We start from the raw sequence: 20,798 nt of genomic DNA, 5'->3' as shown, positions 1-20,798 counted from the left end.
ATGAACCTCTAGCCCCGGACACACAGACCCCTCCTTCCCTGGGAAGTGATTAAGGATTACAAGCCTCTTAAGGATCACAGTTTGACTTGGTAACATGTCATCCCTCCGACTGCACAGGTGCGTGAACACCTGGAGTCCCATGCAGCAGCTCCCAGGACTCTGCTGTTCCCAGCTGCAGTGCCAGGCCCCACTCGCTCACCCCACCGCAGCCCCCCTTCCAGACAGGGTGCAGGGGTGCCTCTGGGCTGGCCCCAGCATGTGCCACAGCTGAGCTCGGGTGTGGGTGCAGAAGCAGGAGCGTGTCAGTGGTCCCAGGGACGGGCCAGCACAAGCAGGCTTATGCCCAGCAAGTGTGAACCCAAGGCATGTGAACGGCAGTGCCCGCATGGGGGTCGGCGTGGCAGGGGTGGCAGGAACCCGGGAGGCAGGAAGGAAGCACGTGCGAAGGGTGCCGGGTCTGGGGGAGACCCAGCAGGGGCGAGGGGTGCTCAGGGCTAAATGCACGGGTGGACCCTCTTGGCATCATCCCACAAAGGCCACTCCAGGGAAGACAAGCTGCGTGAGCTGATTCATGAACTGTGCTGGATTTATTAGCGTTTTAAAAACCCAGTTCTTATGTACAAAACAGGCTGATTTTTGTTTTCAAGTGTTAAGAGCACTCTTTAAAAATTAAATAAAATTTAAAGCATGGATGGCACACATTGAACTGTTTTTCCCGGAAGCACCTAAGTGAGTATAAGAACCAGAAGGGCGCTGGCAAATGCACCTGTGCGGGTGCCCAGCAGGTGGGGCGCGGGTGCCCAGCAGGTGGGGCGCAGTGCCCGGCAGGTGGGGCGCGGGCGCCGGGCAGGCCGGGGCGCGGGTGCCCGGCAGGTGGGCGCAGAGGTACCATGCTGCCAAACCCCAGGAAGTTCACTTGCGCACTCGAACACCAGCTAAACCCCGCTGCAAGGTCAACCTTGCTCCCAGTCCATCACAGCTAAATTGCAGTGGGGAGTCGTAAAGCCCGGGGTCACCGATGAAGTTTGCCAGACAGCTGTGCAGCAACTCCGTGGCCGCTGAGTGTCCGCCCCACGGGACGCTGCACCCCTCCGGTCCCCACAGCAGCCTCTGAGCAGAAGGCACAGGAAGCCGTGCTCTTCTCTACCCGGCAAGGCACCGCGGCTCGGCTCTAACACAGCGCGAGGCCTGGCGCCCTGCCCCCGACCACGCACCTCGCAGGGCTCGGCCCTGGTCCTGCCGGGGGGGAGGCAGGCCCTCGGAAAGCTGCCAGCACGACCGCTGGGTTGTGAGAGCACACCTCGATGAGGCCCCGGTCCCTGGAGGGCACTGGGCCTCACCCTGGGCTCTAGAGGTGTCTGGGCACCAGGATTGGTCAGGTGGCTCGAGCCTTGTGTGTTCCCGCACCCAGATCAAGAAAAGGACGTTTATACACACACCTTGTCTGTTACCCTTCGGAACTGTGACTAAAACTGGAGAACAGTGGCTCCCATAGAAAAAGAGCTTTATTGAGCTGCTATAATCCCGCGGGGGTCGCACTGGGCTGGGCGTGGAACACCACGGGCTGGGTGTGGACCGGGCGTGCTGCCGAGGCCTCCCGGGGCATTTCCACGTGCAACAGGGGTCGGCCAGTCTGTGTGCTTGCTGGCCTTTGTGCTTTGAGATGTCTTCCAAGTGCGGCGTCCAGAAGCCTCGCTCTGGCCTCGCGGGCCCGGGGGCCCCAATGTCACAGGTGCTGTCCGGCAGCTTCCCAGCGGAGACCTCCGCGGGCGCCTTTGTGACTCTCGGGGCGGGTGAGTGGCCACTGCCGCCTTCCCAGCAGCAACCGCCCCAAACTATCAGAGTTGGGGTCACGTGTCTGCTCGTCTTAACACTCGCCCGGACGCCGTGGAAAGCTGCGTTTAGGCAGGCCCTACAAAACCGAACAACTGTATTTTCCAAAAATATTTTTTACAGCACTTTAAATAATTTACAAAAAAGCTACAAAAATCATATTTTCCAGGACACATTCGTTAAATAACACCATGGCTCCCAGTGGACGTGGTATGTACAGGGCGGCCAGAGTGGCCTCCGGTTTCTGTCCCGGGGTGGTGAGCGTCACGCGCACACACAGATACACGCGTGTCTGTCTGCTTCCCGTGAAGACGGAGCCAGCGAGCGTCCTCACGGCTGCAGGGTTTTGCCCTTGGCCCCCGGGCCACCGCCCTCCTCCACGGAGGTGTCACTGAGCTCACTGGACTCACTGCCCAAGGCGTCCTGGGCCTCGTCGCCTCCACTGAGGGCCCTCCGCCTGGACCTCAGGTCTAGAACGTCCTCCTCAGGGCCTGAGTTCCTCCTGGCGTGCAGAGTGCAAGCCGCCTGGGACTTCCGGCCGGGCCAGTGTCCCCCCTCCTTCTTCGCGAGCAGGTGCGAGCTTCCAAACACGGGACTGTGGCCGGCCGGGGTCTCTCTGAAGGCCGAGAAGGATGGGCCCTGCAGGGGCAGACTCAGGGGCGGGCTGAAGACACTGGCCTGCTTGCCCCCCCAGGAGGCGCTCTTTCCAAAGTGGAATAGCTGTGTGGACAGCAGCGAGGAGAAGCCTGTGAAGGGCAGGCCTTTCTTGGGGTCCTGGCCCTCCGGCCCCTGGTCTCTCTGGCCCCCGAGGCTCCCTCTCCACACAGCCTCCCTGCCTTCCGAGCTCAGCGCCCACGTGCTCTGCAGCCGACTCTGGTGGGCAAAGTCGGCCCACGGGAGGGCAAGGCCAGCCTGGGGGCTCCCCAGCCCGTCTGCTCCCGGCTTCCGAGTCCGCGGGCTCTGGCCCTGTGTGGTCACAGCAAAGGCCACGCCGGGGCTTTCTGCCCAGGCGCCCGCTTGAGCTCGAGAGGCCAGCGAGCCGACAGCACGTTCCCTGGCACGCTCGGTCCCTCTCGGGCTCTGATCTTTGTGAGTGCAAACCAGTCGCCGGCCAGCAGCCGGCCCTTTGGCACACAGGGTCCCCGCCGCACTGGCGCGCCTGGCCACGGCTGCCGGGAGGCAGGCCTGCTCTGCGCGGGGGCTGCTCCTCCCGCCCGGAAGGCAGGCTCTCCCCGTGTCCCCCAGGCCTCCGGCCGGCTGAGGCCCGCCCCTGCCCCGCTGACTCCGCGTGCACACACCGGGGTGAAGGGCCAGGGCGGGTGCTGGCACCTTCCGGCACGGCAGCTCCGGCCTGGGCACGCTCCCCGTCCCCGGGGTGGCTGGGCCCCCTCCTGGGGCTTCTGAGCTGCTCCCAGACTCCTTGGCCTTTTCGGCCAAGAACTTCCTGATCTCCAGCTCGATGCTGTCATCACTGTCCACGGAGCTGCTGTCCTCGGGCGGAGGCTGGGAGCTGGGGGCTGCGCCTTGAAGTTCACAGGCGTCGGCTTCACGGCAGAACGGATTCCCTTCGGAGGCTTTTCTCCTGAGCTGGGGAGCGGGGGGCGCATCCCCGGGGCTGGCGCCATCTGCCCTGGTTCTCTCTGTGTCTCGGCAGGAGACGCTCAAAGGCTTTTTCCCCAGGTTCTCTCTGCTGTCCTTTCTGGGCTTTGAGAGGCAGCTTTTCAACAGATGGGGGCTTCTGTCCTTCCAGTCTTTCCGGAAGCTGCCTAGTTTATCCAAGAACTGGGGCTCAGTGGTGCTGAACCTGACCTTCCTCTTGCACGCGGCCCTGGGGTCCTTCCACCTCTTCTTGAGCCTCCGCCTGGACCGCAGTAGGTCCTTGATGGCAGTGTCCAAGTCCTCGTCGCTGTCCAGGGAGCTGCTCTTGTCCTCAGAGCTCCCCCGCTCACCGGCGCTTCTCGCTGGGGCTGCCTTCCCATGGCCGGGCCACACGCTGCCTCTGGTGTCGGGGCCACCGTGCTGGTCACCCAGCTCAAGCGGCCTGCAGGGGAGGGGCTGGCCCCTGGTCTGGCTTTCCGCCCTGGGGGCCTGGCCAGGCTGTGTGCTCACGGGGCTGTGGTCGGCATCCCGGGCGCCCTCCTGCGCCGTCTCTCTAGTTTTCTTAGGTGTGGATGGTGGCACAGCGTGGCTGCCTCCTCTGCGTTTCCTTTTGCAGCTCAGCGACAGGCCCAGCATTTTAGAGCCGGGGACCCTAGGGCCAGGTGGCGGAGCTGGGCTCAGTGTGGTCTGCGGGCAGCTCTCCGTTCGGGCCAGCCAAGCCCCTGACTGAGCCTTCAGAGCCAGGAATGTCCGGATTTCTTGCTCTATGCTGTCATTGCTGTCCACAGAGCTGCTGTCCCCGTCGCAGCAGGAAGGCACAGTTAGGGGACAGGAGAGCGGGCTGGCAGGCGGGGGTCTCTCACTGCCCCCCGTGGGGGCCGGTAGGATGGTTTTGGAAATGTCCAAGATTGCTTCGGCGCACATGAGCTCAGCAGACGTGTCTGCCCGGCACGGCGGCCGATCCACAAGCTCGTTTTCGGCAGCTCTGGGATCTCTGGGTGGCTTGGCGGGGTGGTCAGGGCCACCCGGGCTGAGGTCCACGGCCTTCGGGGCCACCTGCTTCTTCCTGCCTGGTGTTTTCCTATGGGTTTCGGGCAAAGCACCTTTCGTGGAGTGGCCTGTGCTGTGTGCCGGAGGGTCGGGCCCCTTCCCCTCCCCGAGTGGCGTTCTCTGTGGCGGGTCTCTGCCCGCCTCCTTCCTCTTCTCCAGCTGGTACAGTTGGATGGCCTCCTCAATGCCATCGTCACTGCTGGAGCCGGATGCCTTGCACACCAGGGCTGTGCTCTTGGCTCGCTTCGTCCTCCGCCCGGCGCTCCTCCTGACCGCACCTTTATTCTGGGCTGCTTCTGCAGGACGGCCAGCAGCGGTGGCTGGCTTCGCGCCGTCCGCACTCTCCGGCTCAGCAGTGGCCTTGGACCTGAGGCCTCGGGGCCGTGTGCTCACCTTCGCTAGCCTGGGAGGTTTCCGGAAGAGAAAGTCCTTGCAGGGTCCCATCACTTCCTGCCGATGTGCCTTGGCCATCGGCTCTTTGCTGGATCTAAATGCTGACCTAGCTGCATTATCGCTGGGGTCTGGTTTCGTGTTCACGGAAACATCACATCTTGGGGTCTCCTGTTGTCTTTTCTCGTTCAGAAACTGTTCGATCTCCGCCTGGATGCTCTGCTCGAAGGAGTCGTCACTGCTAACGCTAACCGGGGAGGCGGAGCCCCGGTCCTGGCCTGCTCCCACGCGGCTGCCAGGGGCGCCTCCTGAGCTGGGTGCAAACTTCGGGGGACACGGGGCAGTCGGGGCACTACTCAGAGGAACCTCTGGTTTGGACCGCCTGCCCCCATCTGTGGCCCCAGGTGGCTGGGCGGCCCCGCTCTTGGCCTTTAGGTACTCCTGGATCGCTTCCTCAATGTCCCGGTCCACCGAGTCGTCACTGTCCGAATCCAGCACCAAGGGGCCAAAGTCTGCGGCCTCCTCCTCCCTCGAGGGGACAAAATCAGCACCGAGACCACAGGTAGCAAACGCAGGGGTGGCGGCCGGCCTGGTGTCCCGGCCCTTCTCTGCCCTCTGGCTTCTCTGCAGGGCAAGCTCATCGCTCATGCCCAGAGCAGCCTCGTCCCTCTGGAGCGTGCTGATGACCATCTGCACTTTGGCACTCACCGAAGCTCTCGAGACGCCCTCTTTCGGCTCCGAGAAGCACCCAGGAAACCTAAAGCTCCCCGGTGTGCCAAAGGCCTCCCATTTTGACTGGAGAGCAACCACAGGAGGGGCGTTCATGAGAAACATTCTAGCAGACGGGGAGGGACGTGCAGAGAGGTGGTTCTTTATTTTTCTGCCCCTTTCACATCCTGAGAGGAAAGAGAGGACGTTGGTCCGACGCCACTCTGCTGGTACACGCGGCCGCGGAGAAACAGCCCGCCGGGCCAGAGTCCAGAGGGCCGGGTCAGAGGCTGAGGCCTGGCGAGCCGGGGGCACCGGGCAGGTCACTCATGTTTCCTAGGCCTCGGCGTGCTCAGCTGCAGGGGAGGCGGGCTGTGGAGACCGAGTTAGGAACCACTCTGAGCCACAGGCACTGCGCTCATGCAGAAGCACGCACTGGCGTCCCTCCCCGTCCTACGCTCCTACTCGGGCCTTCCATCTTCTCTGCAAGAGAAGCGGGGTTTTATAGCAAAGGCTGTAAAGAGGTGCCAATGAGATCAAGTCCGCACGTGCTTCTTCACGGGTTAAAGAGAATGACTATGTGAATCTAAGCCTAGTGAGACTTCGCGGGTCATTGCATTCTTGATGCGAAAAACAAGCTCCTGAAATAAAAAGTGACGTGAGGTGAGCAACTAAAAAACGATTTCCCCAAACATCCCAAAAGAGTCCCTTATACTAAAGCCTTTTTATTTAAAAATGTCAAACGCATATCTGTCAGGTAGTCTTATGGGCTCGGATCGCTCTGTCTAGCTAATCAGCAGAGAAGCTGCCGCGAACACTGTCCTGCACCCTTTTCCATCCTGTGGTTACTCTGGCCCCCGCATCTCAGACCAAAGGCGGCTGCACCAGCAGATCTGTTGGGCCGGTCTTGTGAACACTTGGAAGGCCTGCTCACACACAGCCTCTCCACTAAAGGTCAGGGACCACCGCTGCAGAGGGGAACACGGTGTACTCGGTGAAGAGTCACTTAGAAAATATGACACGGCACATAACTATTCATCCCTAACCAGTTTTTCCCATCTCCCCTGACCACCCGCACCCCCTCCCAAAAACTGGAATGCAGAGCAATTGAGATGCAAGAGAACAGCTCTGCAGCATTTATATGAACAGGGAAACGGATTTCCACCCCATAATAGTGCCATGCGAGGCTGTCACCACCCTTGCAACGTCAGTGGGTAGACTGGAACTGGCCTATCTGCTTTGCTTTCAACATGGATCTTCCTCTACCAGGAGCTTCTGTCCCGACAAGCATATCATCTTGTGTTTACACACCACAGTCCTTTCCAAGAAAGCGTGGCCGGCCACCTAGGTGCAGACATGCTCAAGCAGGTGCAACCAGCAATTAACCAGAGGGCACCACAAATTCAGAAGCAAGCTGTTCGCTATTATGGATTCGTGCCCAAAGAGTGAAACTGTACTGTAAAAGCATTTATTGTAATTCCTTGAAATCCTCAAGGCCAGTTTCAGTGGGACAACACAGCAGGTAACGTTTGCAAAGCATTTCGGGGATTATGTCTTCATCCCCCCGGGCATCCTCTGCTCACTTTTGAAATAGACTTTTGACTGCCAGGGTAAAAAAAATCAGAAACATCTAGTTCAGTGGTTGAAGCTTCAGCTAGTAAAGATATATATATATATATTTTTTTTGAAAGACAGAGCATGATTTTAAGGGCTTGAAATTCAAGTTTGGAAAAAGTTAATCCTCAGACCAAAGACAGTTAATTGCAGTGAATTCACAACTGTCCTGGGTCACAGCTTGGATGCTGGAGGGAGCCTGTTGAGCTACCTGCCAGTTCTCAGACCCTGGTATCTCACCGTGGCCATAGCCTCTCCCAGAACATCGCCCTGTGGGGAGGTTCCCCAGTCACAGAGCAGTGGGGATGGCAAGGGTTGGGAGAGGGCCTCTGCACTGGCCCCGGGGGGCCTGGGCCCACCTTGCTGTGCTCATTATTCGAGCTGCCCTGGCAGAATGACAGAGATCCTGAGATGTTCACATCGGCCTTGGACTGCGAAGTCTAAACCAAGAATGGTAACTCCTTAAGCCGCAATAATACAGTTTTAAAAAACGGGCCCAGGGATGAACCCAAAGGCGCTGGGCTGCCGTAAGTAAGTTCTACACTAGGTAGCAGAGTTGTGTGTGTGTGTGGGGGGCTTAGTCTGGTCTCTACCAACCATGTTCCCTGCGTTCTACCGGGACTCCCAGTGAGCGGTGTTCTGAACTGTCAGATCACCTCCTGCCAGACTGAGGTTAAAAATTCAGAGGGAACCTCCAGCGACAGCTCGTGGCTTTAAAACAGTCAAGTACCTAAGATGAATCACTCTGAAAAACTCCCCAGAACTATACTTGGAGAGAACTGTGAGCTGCAGCGGGGCTCCCCTGGCTTTGTCAAGCGGGGGCCCTGTACCCCCAGAGCCCCGAGCCAGGTGTGGAGGGTGGCTGTGGGGGGCACCAAGCCCTGCACCCCAAAGCCACGTGGTGCCAACACTGAAAAAGCCGCGAGGGCCCCCGGACGTCTTCTTAGTCTGACGCCACACCCCCGGGAGGGCCGAGTCCTGCTTATGTCTATCGGCTGCACAGTGTGGACCCCTGCACCAAATGCCCCCAAACACATCTCTCGGCTCACCAAGAAGCGGTTCAGCTCCATTCTTCCCTCTCAGGTGGCAGCTTCCCCGCTGGGCGAGGGACACGAGGGTCAGGGTACCAGGCCCACAAGGAGGGCCGGGAGCCCGAAGTGGGCGTGGGCCTGCCGAGAGGTGAGGCTCTACGGGTGGCCACGACCTCTCCCCGGGCGGCGCTGCCAGGCCTCTGCCTGTGCCTGGGGGCGCGGGGGGCCAGACCCTCCCTGCCGGCCCCGGGGCGCCCGGCCAGGTGAGCGCGAGCACCTCCCGCGGGGCGGGGCCGGCCTCCGCCCGGGTCTGCGCCGGGGATGCGCGGGGACCCGGGCGCCGGGGACCGCGGGGGCCGGCGGGGGCCCGCGACCCTCCCGGAAGCCGCGGCCGGGCGCGGGGCGGAGCCGCCTTTCCGCCGGAGGGCCGGGCCCGCGGCCGCGCTCGGGGCGGGGAGCCGGGCCAGGCCGGAAGCGCCGGCCGCCGGGCCTCACCTGCGCGCACCTGGGCCCGCCCGCCCCGCGCCGCCGGCTCCGAGGGACTCGGGGCCGCCTCGGGGGCGCGACCCCCGCCCGGGCCAGGCGGCGGCCCGGCGCGCCCGCCCCCCGGCCCGGCCGCGCTCGCCCCGCCCCGGCCCGCCGCCGCCCCCGGCCCGCCGTCCGCGCGCGCGCCCCGGGGAGGGAGGGGAGGGCGTCGTGGGGAGGGGAGGGGAGGGGAGGGCCGGGGAGGCGGCGGGCCCGCGCAGGGCCGGGGGGCGGGGCGGGCGGGCGCGGGCGGCGGCGGCGCCCCCTCCCCGGACCTACCGGCGGCCGCGCTCCGGAAGCCGTGCCCGGTGGCTGGGCATCATGGGAATGGCACGGCCGAGTTCCGGGGGAGGCGCGCGGCCCGCCGGACCCCCGCCCGCAAGCGCGCGCCCACCTGCCGGCCGGCTGCGGGGCGCCCCCGCCCTCGCCCCCCGCCCGGCGTCCGGCCCCGCGCGCCCCGCAGCTCCGCGCGCTCCGCAGCCCCCCCCCCCCCGCGTCCAGCCCCGGGCGCCCAGGCTCGTCCGGCCCGGGGCGCCCCCGCGCCGGGGAGTTCGGGGTGGCTGACGTGTGACCCCCGCCCGCCCTGCCAGAGGCGGGCCTGGCGCTGGGGGCCGCCCCGTCCCGGGGGTGCCGGCGCGGCGCGGGGAGCGCGCGCCCAGTGAGCGCTGGAAGGTGGGGAGCCGGAGGGGCGGTCCGTCCTGACGTTGGTGCTGTGATGACCGGCTGCGCTGTTACTAGGAGTTCCTCCATGGGTGTCCACTGTGGGCCTGGCACCGAGCCCGAGTGTGCACTGAGCTCCAAGTTGAGCCTGCCCTCTGGCCCTGGAAGCCGCCACACCTCGGCCCCCCAAGCCCAAGTCCCCCAGGCTGCCTGCTCCAGGGCCGGCTTTCTCTCCAGGAAAGCTGCCCAGGCCGCCAGCCGCCTGTGCCTTTAGCTGTGGCCCTTGCTTCTCAGTCTGCCCTTGTTTCCTCACCCCAGACTGAGAGATCAGGAACCCGAGGAGGCTGAGGATAGGCCAGTGACCCTCCCAGGGAAGCCGGGCAGGTAGGAGTCAACCAGGCAAGCATGGCTCAGTCACTCAGGAACCGGCTCTGAGCACCTGGGAGTGCGGGCCCTGGGCCTGGCCTGCGGGGCTGGGGTTTTGTGCTTGGGGGGGCTGCATGGCTGGCCTTGTGCGCGGACCTGCAGCCTGGTTCTAACAGGAGCAGATGCACGCTAAAGGGACATCCCCGGTGGCCTGTTTGCGAAGGGGAGGGGAGCTGGTCTTCTGAACCACCCGTCAGGTGAGTCAGGTTCTGTTTCTGCTCTCAGGCCACCGGACCTCATGTCTCAGACACTCCTGCTCACAGCCTGTGTGCGGCACGTGCTGCTCGGGGTCCCAGGGCGGGTGCGCTCAGAGCCTGGCTGGTGACAGAGGCAGATGGAAAGAAGACCCAGTGACCGTCGGTCTGTATGTCCCTGTTGGCCTCCTTGGCCTCCACCCAGATGCCTCTGGGGGAGCTGGGGTTCCTTTCCTGTCTAGTAAGTTCCAGAGGTTTGACAGGATGAAAGCCAGAGGCTTTTTGTCCCAGGGAATAAGAAGGGGGGCATTTCTGAATTTGCCAGTCTGGGGAATTTGGGGACCAAGCGTCAAGAAACCCATTAAATCACTGTTGTGATGCTTCCGTGAGTTGCTTTAATAAACCATATATTTTCAGGGCGCCTGGGTGGCTCAGTCGTTAAGCGGCTGCCTTCGGCTCAGGTCATGATCCCAGGGTCCTGGGATCGAGCCCCGCATCGGGCTCCTGCTCAGCGGGAGGCCTGCTTCTCCCTCTCCCACTCCCCCCTGCTTGTGTTCCCTCTCTCGCTGTGTCTCTGTCTGTCAAATAAATAAAATCTTAAAAAAAAAAAATAAACCATATATTTTCATTGTGAGAGTAATACTCGTTCATTACAAAGAGTTTGAGAAAAGGTATCTAATTAATAACCTAACTCCACAGAGATATGGACTGTAACTATTTTGGCATGTTTCGTGACAGTTTTTAAACAGTACTGTGATGAACATCTTTGATGATATGGTAGTCCTGCCCCCTGCCCCTTATCCACAGGGGATACGTTCCCAGACCCCCAGTGGCCACCTGAAACCACGGATAGTGCCGATCCCTCCACGGACTACGTTCTCTCCTACACGTACGTACCTGTGGTTGAGCTCAGCTTGTAAAGTAGGCACAGGAAGGGAGTAACAACATGGCTAATAAGAAAGCAGAACGACAGTAAGAGTATGCCGTGGGAAAGTTACGTGGCCGTGGTCTCGCTCTCTGAACGTCACGTGGCCCTGTGCTCACCCTTCCTGGACGCCGTTAGAGGATGAGATGCCCACGTGGCGGGAGGACGCAGATGAGGGGCGCAGGGGTGTGGTGCAGCGGGAGGCAGCTGCGGGCCTGAGCCTCCGTCTGAAGGAGGGTCATCTGCTTCTGGACCGTGGACAGCGTGCGAACTGAGGTGAGGGGCTGCTGTGTGTCCTTGGAAGTGGCCTGAGTATGTCCTCGAGGTAAATTCCCAGAACAGACACTGCGGGGCCAAAGACTACCACGTATTTTGCCAAGGTGCCCTCCAGAGGCGCCGACTGATGCCATGTCCCCCTGCCGTGTCCCTGCAGCCCCTTGTCTCCCGCTGGCCACACTGCTCATTCTGTTTGGTCTTGGGGGGTCTCGGAGAACAGGCTTTTTGTTGCTTTGATTTTCATGCCTTTGACTGCTGGTGATGTTGAGCATCTTTCGATTTTGCTGTTGGCCATTTGGAAGATTGCCCGTACGTGTTCCTGTGCATGTTTTGTTTTCCTCTTGGGCTCTGTGTCTTTTTCTTACTCTAGAGCTCTGTCCATTAAGGGCTTTAGCCCATCTCTCCTGTGTACTTGTGTGCATCACATCGATGTTTCAGTTCATCTTTTTAACTTTGGAATTCACCTTTTTTTTTTTTAAAGATTTTATTTATTTATTTGACAGAGAGAGAGAGCTAGAGAGGGAACACAAGCAGGGGGAGTGGGAGAGGGAGAAGCAGGCTTCCCGCTGAGCAGGGAGCCCGATGCGGGGCTCGATCCCAGGACCCTGGGACCATGACCTGAGCCGAAGGCAGACGCTTAATGACTGAGCCACCCAGGCGCCCTGGAATTCACCTTTTGTTTGTGATGCACTGATGCTCAATGTGTGCGTAGCCAAATCTATCAGGTTTCCTGATATGGGTTCTGGCTTTGGGATGAGACCTAGGGTAGCTTTCACCATACCAAGATTTCATAAGTGTTCACCAGTTGATGGCTAAATTTCAAAATCAGAGAACTGTGTAAGACACAAGGGGGACGGGAGTTCATCTGAGGAAATCAGAAGCCAAATGTGCAGTGGGGAAGAAACAGTCTCTTCAAAGGGAGAGCACTTTCTCCACTTCTGTCTGAAGGCATGACCCTCAAATACATATGGACCACCCCACGCATGCATGCACCCACATGCACGCACCCACACATGCATGCACGTACCCACACCCCCACATGCACGCACACATGCACACACATGCACGCACCCACATGTGTTTTTAACTTTTGGAAGCTTTACCTCTTGCACATTGTAGGTTCTTCAAGGGAAGAATGAGAAGAGGCATCTGTTTTTTATCAAAACTCTCCTGTCGGTTCGCCTGGGTGGCTCAGTCAGTTAAATGACTGACTCTTGGTTTCAGCTCAGGTCATGATGTCAGGGTGGGATTGAGCCACATGTCAGGTTCTACACGCAGCGTGGAGTTTGCTTGAGATTCTCTTTTCCTCTCCCTCTGCCCCTCCTCCCCTTGCTTGCACTCTCTAAAACAAATACATAATTCTTTAAAAACAAACAAACAAACAAAACCCTCTCTAGTCCTAAGAGGTGTTGGCTTTGGTCTTGGGAACTCGGGTTTCCCCTCTAAATGGGCTCCTGACTGCAGGTTTGGGCCCCCCAGAGCCCACAGGCTGTCTCCCCACTGTTCTTGCAATAGTGGGGTCCCTTTCCTCCCCCCAAGGGACCTCTGTTCTGCCCAGGCGCAGTGCTTCCAGAAGGGTAGTCCGTGGCTGTGCTTTCCTCTGGGTGGGCCACTGTGGGAACAGGGATAGAAGTGGTGGGGTATCTGGTCAGGTTCTGGGGCCAACCACTGCTCCCCTCTGGTTTTCCGTTTGTCCTTCTGTCACGGGAACAGAGGATCCCAAGGGAACTTCTGTTACTCTCCATACACCTCCAGATGTACGGGATGGCCAGGCCCCGGGGACCAGAGTCCATGCTGGTAGAGACGCCAGGGCCCTATATTCAAATCTGTTTCCCTTCACAGAGTTAATGATGCTCTCATAAACTCAAATGAAAGAAGGCACCCCCAACTCGAAGTTTGACAGTCCCCGGAGGCCCTGGGGGGCGGCACAGGCCCCCCATGATGCTGCATCCCTGCCTCCGCAAAATGTGAAATGCACTGGCCCCACTTGGAGGAGCTGGCCTGAGGTCACGCTCACACAGCTCTTACAGGGGCATCTCTACCCAGACTGCTCTTGGCTCATCAATGCGAAGGACCCTTAAGGACCACCAGCAGGGCCCGTGACGTAAGTGTGGGCGCACGCCTCGCTGGCAAAGAATGAGGTCTGCCCTTGTGCCCCGGGGGCAGGGGGGAGCAGGTGGAGGTGAAGCCTCCCGCAGGCCATGGCAGGTGGCTGGACAGACTCCCATTCTCAGGCTGTGGGGAGCGGCCCGCGGAGGGGGCAGCGCCCAGCTGTTGCACTGATCCTGCTGACTTCTCTCACGCTCTTCTCATTCTGAAGTCATGGGTGTTTTTGCTTTCATACACACAGAACTTAGGCGAGGTACTTAATGCGCACGGCTGAGTGCTTCTGTGCGCAGGTGACCGACGTGGTACGCGTGCCCCTCCCCGAGCCAGGGACGGGGGCTCCGCCCATCTTTGGAAATTCTCTTTCTCCCAAACAACTGTAAAAATCTGTCACCTCAGGAATGGCTCTTAATGACTTCGTTCCATTTTATTTCTTGAGTGTCAGGTTCTTAGAATCATCCTGGCATGAATTTCCCCCAATTTATCACTTACCACTTCAGGGGCCAACGTGATGCTAAGATTGCCTATTTACAAGGTGGCGTCCAACACAAGAGCGCAACGGAAGCCTCCTGAGATGACACTGTTCTGAGGGTCCCTTGCGTCCAAAGTGGGAACGTGGCACCTCACATTTATTCAGGAGGGAGCAGGGTATTTTCCAATTCAAGATCTGAGGGTAAAATGATTTTCTCGCTCTGATTCTTGGCAGAAGATGGGGTGGGTGAAACCCCTTAGTGGGCGGTGTTGGCAAGTTTGCTCCTATCTTGGGGGCGGCGCTGGGGGGCACAGGGCCGGGATGGGGGGCGCCTTGCCAGGTGGGAAAAACGTGCTGAGAAAAGGCAAAATGGACAAAGACTATCAGCCTTCAGACACCCCCGACCCGCGGAGCTCCGGGACCGGAGCCGCCCCTCTGCACAAGGAGAAGTGTGTGCAGGGGCTCAGTGCGGGGCCCCAAGATGCAGGGCTGGTTGGGGGGCTGTGCTGTGGACGCAACAGAGATCGGCTCAGGGGAGGCGAGTGGCCCGGCTTTCGCACCCCTGCCCAGGGGCCACGGCGGCAGGTGGGCTGTCCCCGCTCAGTGCCCCTGCTCAGCCCCACAAGGGGCTGGTCCACGCGCTCAGTCTTCCTTAGACATTTTCTCCAAACCACGCTCAGTGGAAGAGGCTGCTGAAAATGGGTCAAGAGGGCGCCTGGGTGGCTCAGTTGGTTAAGCGACTGCCTTCGGCTCAGGTCATGATCCTGGAGTCCCGGGATCGAGTCCCGCATCGGGCTCCCTGCTCGGCAGGGAGTCTGCTTCTCCCTCTGACCCTCCTCCCTCTCATGCTCTCTGTCTCTCATTCTCTCTCTCAAATAAATAAATAAAATCTTTAAAAAAAAAAAAAAAAAAAAAAAATGAAAATGGGTCAAGAAATTATAAGATTTACGTAGATGTAGCTGAGATATATAAACCTGAAATGGAATTTTAACAGTCCAGATTCACATGACAGCAAACGTGATGCGAGAAACAAATTCTGGCGAAACTTGGCCTGGGGCCGGGGGGGGGGGGGGCTCCGTGCTCCTGGGCACCAGCGAGGAGTGAACGTGAGACAGTCGTCACCCAGGGCTCGAAAAATTTCCCCCACATCCACAGAAAATATTCTATTTCAGCTCTCCTTTGGCAGAAAGGAGAGGTAATTTGCTGCACACTCTCCTAGGTTTGGAAAGGCAACACAGAAAATGTTAAGATTTAAAATTTATATATTTTTTATATTTTTATATGCTTTTAAAGTTTTATGTCTGTAAAGAAGTCTACTTATATCCCGAATCGTGTATTCCCTTTCTGAGATGTGGGATGGTAAGAAGTATCCTGCAGGCCTGGTAAAGGGCTCTGGGTCCATCGTAGTGACCCACAGGGGCCGCTGGGGGGCAGGAGGGGCTTCTCGGGGAGCTGTGCCATCCACGTCCTCAGAGGCCCGTCCACGACCTGAAGCCTGTGGAGAGGTGACCATCCAGGAGAGAGAAGCAAGGGGTGCCTGGGTGGCTCAGTTGGTGAAGCGTCTGCCTTCGGCTCAGGTCATGATCTCAGGGTCATGGGATTGAGCCCCGCATCAGGCTCCCTTCTCAGTGGGGAGCCTGCTTCTCCCTCTGACCCTCGCCCCTCTCGTGCTCTCTCTCACTCTCTTGCTCTCTCTCAAATAAATAAATCTTAAAAAAAAAAAAAAAAAAGGAGAGAGAAGTGGGAGGCCAGGTCCCTCCTGATTCCCAAAGGCCCTAACTTCAAACTAACTCCACCTTCAGAGATATTCCCCCCACAGCACATTTTGGGAATATGTGGGAATGTCCCTCCCCATGCCTGACTTGAAGAAGCGTCATTCATGTGTAGACACAGGCTCAAGAGGTCTGCGCTGCCGGTGGGGATCTGCTGGGCTGTGTTAGGAGGGGGCGCGGTGTGAGGCGTCAGTGTGTGGGTGTAGACGAAGCTCCGTATCAGGGTGGGCTGCCTTGCATGCTCCCTGGCCCCGGCCCCGTCTTCCCCACCATGTGGTGCATGTCACTCAGCTGCTGGTTGTGCCCCGGAAGCTCTTGGGGGGACCAAGCGCAGAGGCGGTGGGAAGCCGAGGGTGAGGAAGGAGCTGGGTGGCTGCGGAGCCAGCTGCTGCGTGGGGTGGGGTTCCTCTTGTGGGGTTGCCCTGGGTGTCGGGCCCCGTGGTCCCTTCCAGGTGGGGCAGTGTTCCCCCTGCTTGAGTGTGACAAGAGAGCTTGCTCCTTCTTCAGACCCCAGGACCCGGGCTCCGGTGTGCTCGTCCACCCGCCCGACACCCCTCAACGCCAGGAAGGAGAGGAAGCTGCCGGCGCCGGGCCCCTGCGGAGATGGTAGCTTCTGCTGTTTCCGTAGCAGACGAGCCCCGTTATAAAAGCCAAGTGCGGAGCTGGACATTCTGGAACCGTGGTCTGCGGGCTCCTCGGAGGAGGGCTTCTGCCACCGTACGATCTGACAGCAAGGGAGAAGTGAAAGCCCTGGGAGCCTGAGGGAGAGAAGCCCCGACCTGGGCCGTGCCGCTGAGTGACGAGCTGTTCGCTCAGCGACTTGGGCAGAGGTGACTTCCGCCCCCCTTCCTGAGTGCTGCCCACCTGCAGATGGCCCAGGCGGGCTGCCCCCCTTCTGTCCCCGATGCCCCACGCACGGGAAGGTGCCTGGGGAGAGGGGCTCAGCACGGACGCAGGCTCCAAAGCAGGTCGCTGGCTGGGGGCGAGGCGGCAGCGCCGGGTGTTGGATCCCAGGCCAGTGTTGTCACCAAGGACCAAAGGGGGAGTGCCGTGCAGGCTTCTTGCTGAGAAGCCCCTCCTGCTCGGAGCGTTGGGGCTGCTGTGCTCTCCGAGGTCCTCGGGGCTGAAGGGGCTGCTGTGAGCACTGCTGAGAGGCAGCTGCCCTGACCTGGCCTCATGCAGGCGGGACTCCCCCTCGCACCTCGCGGAAGCCTGGGCTCCGAAAGCTGGGGCTGCACGGAGGAGGCTGGCCGGTCAGCTGGCGTCTGCTCTGCGGCTCTTCCCAATCGCTTTGGCTGAAGCGCTGCACTTCAGGCCCCAGAAGAGGCCTGCAGTCTGTCTGGGGACCTTCCCACGGCGCCCACGCTGGTGTTCGTGTCCCGCTGCGGAGAACGTCACTTCCAATGCCCTGGAAGACCCTGCCTCAGCCCCCAGGACTGAGGAAGCAAAGGAACCAGGAACGGATATTTGTGACTGCAGGAGAGACCTGCTTCTCGGAACTTCCCCGGAGGGATCCAGAGCTGCCCGAGGCCCTTCCCGAGAATCGTCTGGGCCCACCGCCCTGGCTGAAGACAGAGTTGCCGCTGGGCTGCCCGTCCTTAGGGGCCTAAAGACCCCAGGCTTTAAGGGCAGGCTGACGGCAGACGGAGCTCCATTCAACGTGTCCTGCTGTGACCAGGACTCTCATCCTGTCTCAAAAATGTACAAGCTTAGGTAATAGCTTCTGCCTGCTGAGGGGGGTCTCCTTCACCGGAGAGGGGCCGCAGACGCTCTCCTGCTGGCCACTCAAAAAAAAATAGAGTGAGTGAGTAAGGCTTGAGGAGGCCCGCACAGGCCAGAGATGGGACGACCGAGTTTCCGTAAAGACCATCGCAAGGGACCAAAGCGCCCAAGTAAGTTTAAACCCATGAATTCACGATAACATTTTTTAAAAAGCCAAATTGGTCACCTCTGGAGGGTAACTGGAATCAGGTCCTTATCTGGAAGACAGGCGAGTGACGAAAAGAGTCCGCATTTTTCCTGCCTTTCTCACGTGAACTGGGCCGGAGGGTAGCTGCAGTATGTGGGGGAGGGCTTTCTTTATTCAAGTATTCCAGCTACCAAGTGTGAGAGGGATGATAGCATTAGGACATCACCATCTTGCAACTCGTGAATTATTGAGGGTAGGGAACGGCGGCCACTGGCCTGGAAAAAAAGGGATCATCAGAACTTCAGTGCCCCCGATGGAGAACACGGCAGCCCTAAGGGGTGGCCGAGGGATGAGCCGGAGTGTGACGGAGACCCTGGCCCCAGCTGCCACCTTGTGGGAAGCCCACAGGCCAGGGCCACGCGGAGCTACGTGCTGAGGGGGCGGCCAGCAGCGCCCAGACCGTGGGGACACGGCAGGGTGGCCGGGTCTCCACCAGACCAACTGCAGCAGAAGGGAGGGCTGGAGAAGGCTCTGGGTGCTTCACAGGATTGCTGTCCCCTCCTCACTGCCAGGGACGCAGGGGTCCTCCCACATCTTACACTGCAGGGGCTCCTGGAGGGGAAGCCCTTGGAAGTGTGGGTCCCCAGACTTCCCGGCTCACTGCCCCACATGCAGCCTGCAGCCTCCAGAATTCGCGTCCTCATCTTGCTCTTGCTCTGTGTGTGGGGTCTCCGGGTCCTCCTGTGCACCGGGTCTCTCTGTTTTTCCTGTTTCTCTCCTGCTTTCCATCTATTTATCATGTCCTTTCTTCTACCCACTTGGGTTGTTTGCTCTTCCTTGCTGGCTTTTTAAGAACGAATGGGGCTCTGACCCCTGTGTGCCACCCGCCCTGCCCGTCGCCCAGACTCTGCGGCTGGGAGAAGTCTGGAAGTAGGGGTTGCAGCCAGGAGTGTTTTCAAGCCCACCGAGTTGAGGTATGGGGCTTGCTGATGTATGAAGGGGAGTCTTAAGTCCTGGGAAGGGCTTCACAGACCATCTGGAAGCCCCCTGCCCTTACGAGGGAGGATCTTAGCCGCGAAGTCGGTGTCCTAAGTCAAACCCGTGCACATAACCACGGTCACCACCCACAACGTTCTGACTTACATTTAACAAGTGCAAGTTTATGGACTTGGGACACAATTGGGTTTCCTTTAAAAGCAGTAAAAGAAGAAAAAGTGAAGGAGATCTGACACCCAAAGGGGAGAATGCCCTTGTGCGGAGAGCTCTCTTACGCAGGGCCCGGGCGCCCGACACTGAGGAGCAGGGTTGACAGCAGACAGGAGCTCTCTGCCGATCCCACCCGAGCCCGCGGCGCCAGCCCAAGCCTCCCCGCCCGGCCCGGTTGGCAGCGCTCACCTCTGCCGATCAGGTAACTCCTTAGGCATGATTGGTCCTGTCTTAGCTCCAGCTGTGGATGTCTCGCTACAAAGCCCTCGGGGCGCCATCAGTGTGTCCTCGGGGTCCAGGTTGGAGAAGTTCGTGCGGCCCCTTGCCTTACGCTCTCCCCCAGCGTGACTTCCAAGGCTGGGTTGACGGACCACAGTCAGGAGTCTGGGAAGGACACACCCAGCAGGTGTCGACCCCCCCTTTCCCCTCAGCTGGGATCTGGAATGGAAACCTATCGCTCTGTGCAGGGCCACCGGGAAGGGAGTACGCAGGCTTCCGAGGGGACGGTCTCCACCTCCACCCGGGAGGCCCCGGGGTGAACGTGGCAGAGCCAGGGCGCTCACTGGGGCGAGCAGCCTGGCATTTTCAGGGACGTCTTAGAGCCCGAGTGTAGAGTTGCTGCCAGGGGCTGGGGTGGGGGCGGGGCACTGCGGGCTCCTGGCTAGTGGGCGTGGGGTCTCTGCAGGGATGAAACTCTTCTGGGATGAACAGCGGCGGGGGCTGCCCACGTGGTGAACACACGAGAGGTCACAGGACTGCACATGCTCAGTAGGCGACGGGCCAGGACTTTGAATCAGATCGCAATAAAGCTGTTAGACAAACGAACCAGTGAGTACAGCCCAGGCCGGTGCCAGGGCGCCCCATCCAGCCTGCGACTCGCCCGGGGGCCCAGGGCCTCGGGAAGGGCTGGGCAAGATCTCCGCGCCTTCCCTGGCCTGTGGCACAAAGCGCTGGGGAGTGGGGGCGGCGGGGAGGCCTGAGGGGGTGCCCCGCGCTCCCAGAGGAGCCGAGATGTACGGTTCCAGTGTTGCCTTGGTTCAGCGGTTCGTCCCCGGCCAGGGCTTCCCGCAGCCTGGAACCTTCCTTCGTGGCATTCACTGCAACAACAGGCACTCAGCCGTGTGCGTGATTCCCGATGCCCCATCCAGGGGAGGCTCGTGAATGTGCAGGGCACTCTCTGAGCCTGGCATAGACGCTTGAGCAGGGTAGGAGCCCAGCACATACTAACAGAAGGGGAAAATGGACTCAGGACGCATTTGCTTAGTCGCTTCTGGGTGCCAGACCCTGGCAATGCAGAGAAAGTCAGAGTCCAGCCCTGACCCCCCAAGAGCCACAGTGGAAGGGGGATCAGTGTGCTGAGAATCGGCCAGCACGGTGTGAAGTAAGGCTGGGGGAGCTTGGAGCCAGGCACATGAAGGTTTGAATCGGAATGCAGTGAGGGGCCACAGACGAGCTTCAAGCAGTAGAGGTGCAGGATCAGAGTTCGTCTCCCCTCCTGGGCTGCTGAACTGGGCAGGGTGGCCGTGTACAGGTATGAGGCAGGAGGCAGGAGGATGGAGGCAGGAGGCTGGAGGCAGGAGGGTGGAGGCTGGAGGCAGGAGGCTGGAGGCTGGAGGCAGGAGGTTGGAGGCTGGAGGCAGGAGGGTGGAGGCAAGAGGCTGGAGGTTGGAGGCAGGAGGCTGGAGGCTGGAGGCCGGAGGCAGAAGGCAAGACTCTGGAGGCAGGAAGGATGGCCAGGGCCAGGATCGAACAGGCCTTGATTGTCTTCTAAGAGCCATATGTTGCCGTTTGAAGGTTTTATTTTAATAAATGTTTTGTTTGAAATAACTTTAGATATACAGAGAAGTTGCAAAAATAGTACACATACGTCCCTTATATCCTAACCTAGACTCCCCCATATTAACCTTGTAGCATACCTGTGTTTCTCCCTCTCATCCTCTCTTACTACTGTTTTCACGGAGAGTTGAGAGTAAGCTGCAGACAGGGACACTCACGTGATTCCACATGTCCTCCCTGAACACGAGGACTGTCTCCTGGGCAAGCAGAGCACAGTGATGGAAATCAGGAAATTCGTGCTGATACAACACCTTTATCCACCGTGC

General features: G+C 59.8%; 1 protein-coding gene across 1 annotated transcript; it reads right to left on the bottom strand.

Annotated features, from left to right (window-relative positions):
* Positions 1 to 1,487: 1,487 nt before the first annotated feature.
* Positions 1,488 to 8,649, bottom strand: PPP1R26 (protein phosphatase 1 regulatory subunit 26). Its single transcript, XM_036089275.2, has 2 exons — positions 8,244 to 8,649; positions 1,488 to 6,221 (listed from the first exon to the last, which is right to left on the bottom strand). The coding sequence occupies exon 2, from the start codon at positions 5,704 to 5,706 to the stop codon at positions 2,164 to 2,166; it is 3,543 nt and encodes a 1,180-aa protein (XP_035945168.1). The 5' UTR covers positions 5,707 to 6,221; positions 8,244 to 8,649; the 3' UTR covers positions 1,488 to 2,163.
* Positions 8,650 to 20,798: the final 12,149 nt, after the last annotated feature.

Source organism: Halichoerus grypus, chromosome 14 (assembly GCF_964656455.1).
Source record: "Halichoerus grypus chromosome 14, mHalGry1.hap1.1, whole genome shotgun sequence".
Taxonomy (NCBI): domain Eukaryota; kingdom Metazoa; phylum Chordata; class Mammalia; order Carnivora; family Phocidae; genus Halichoerus; species Halichoerus grypus.
The sequence above is the reverse complement of the archived record's forward strand: the minus strand, read 5'-3'. Positions and strand labels throughout refer to the sequence as shown.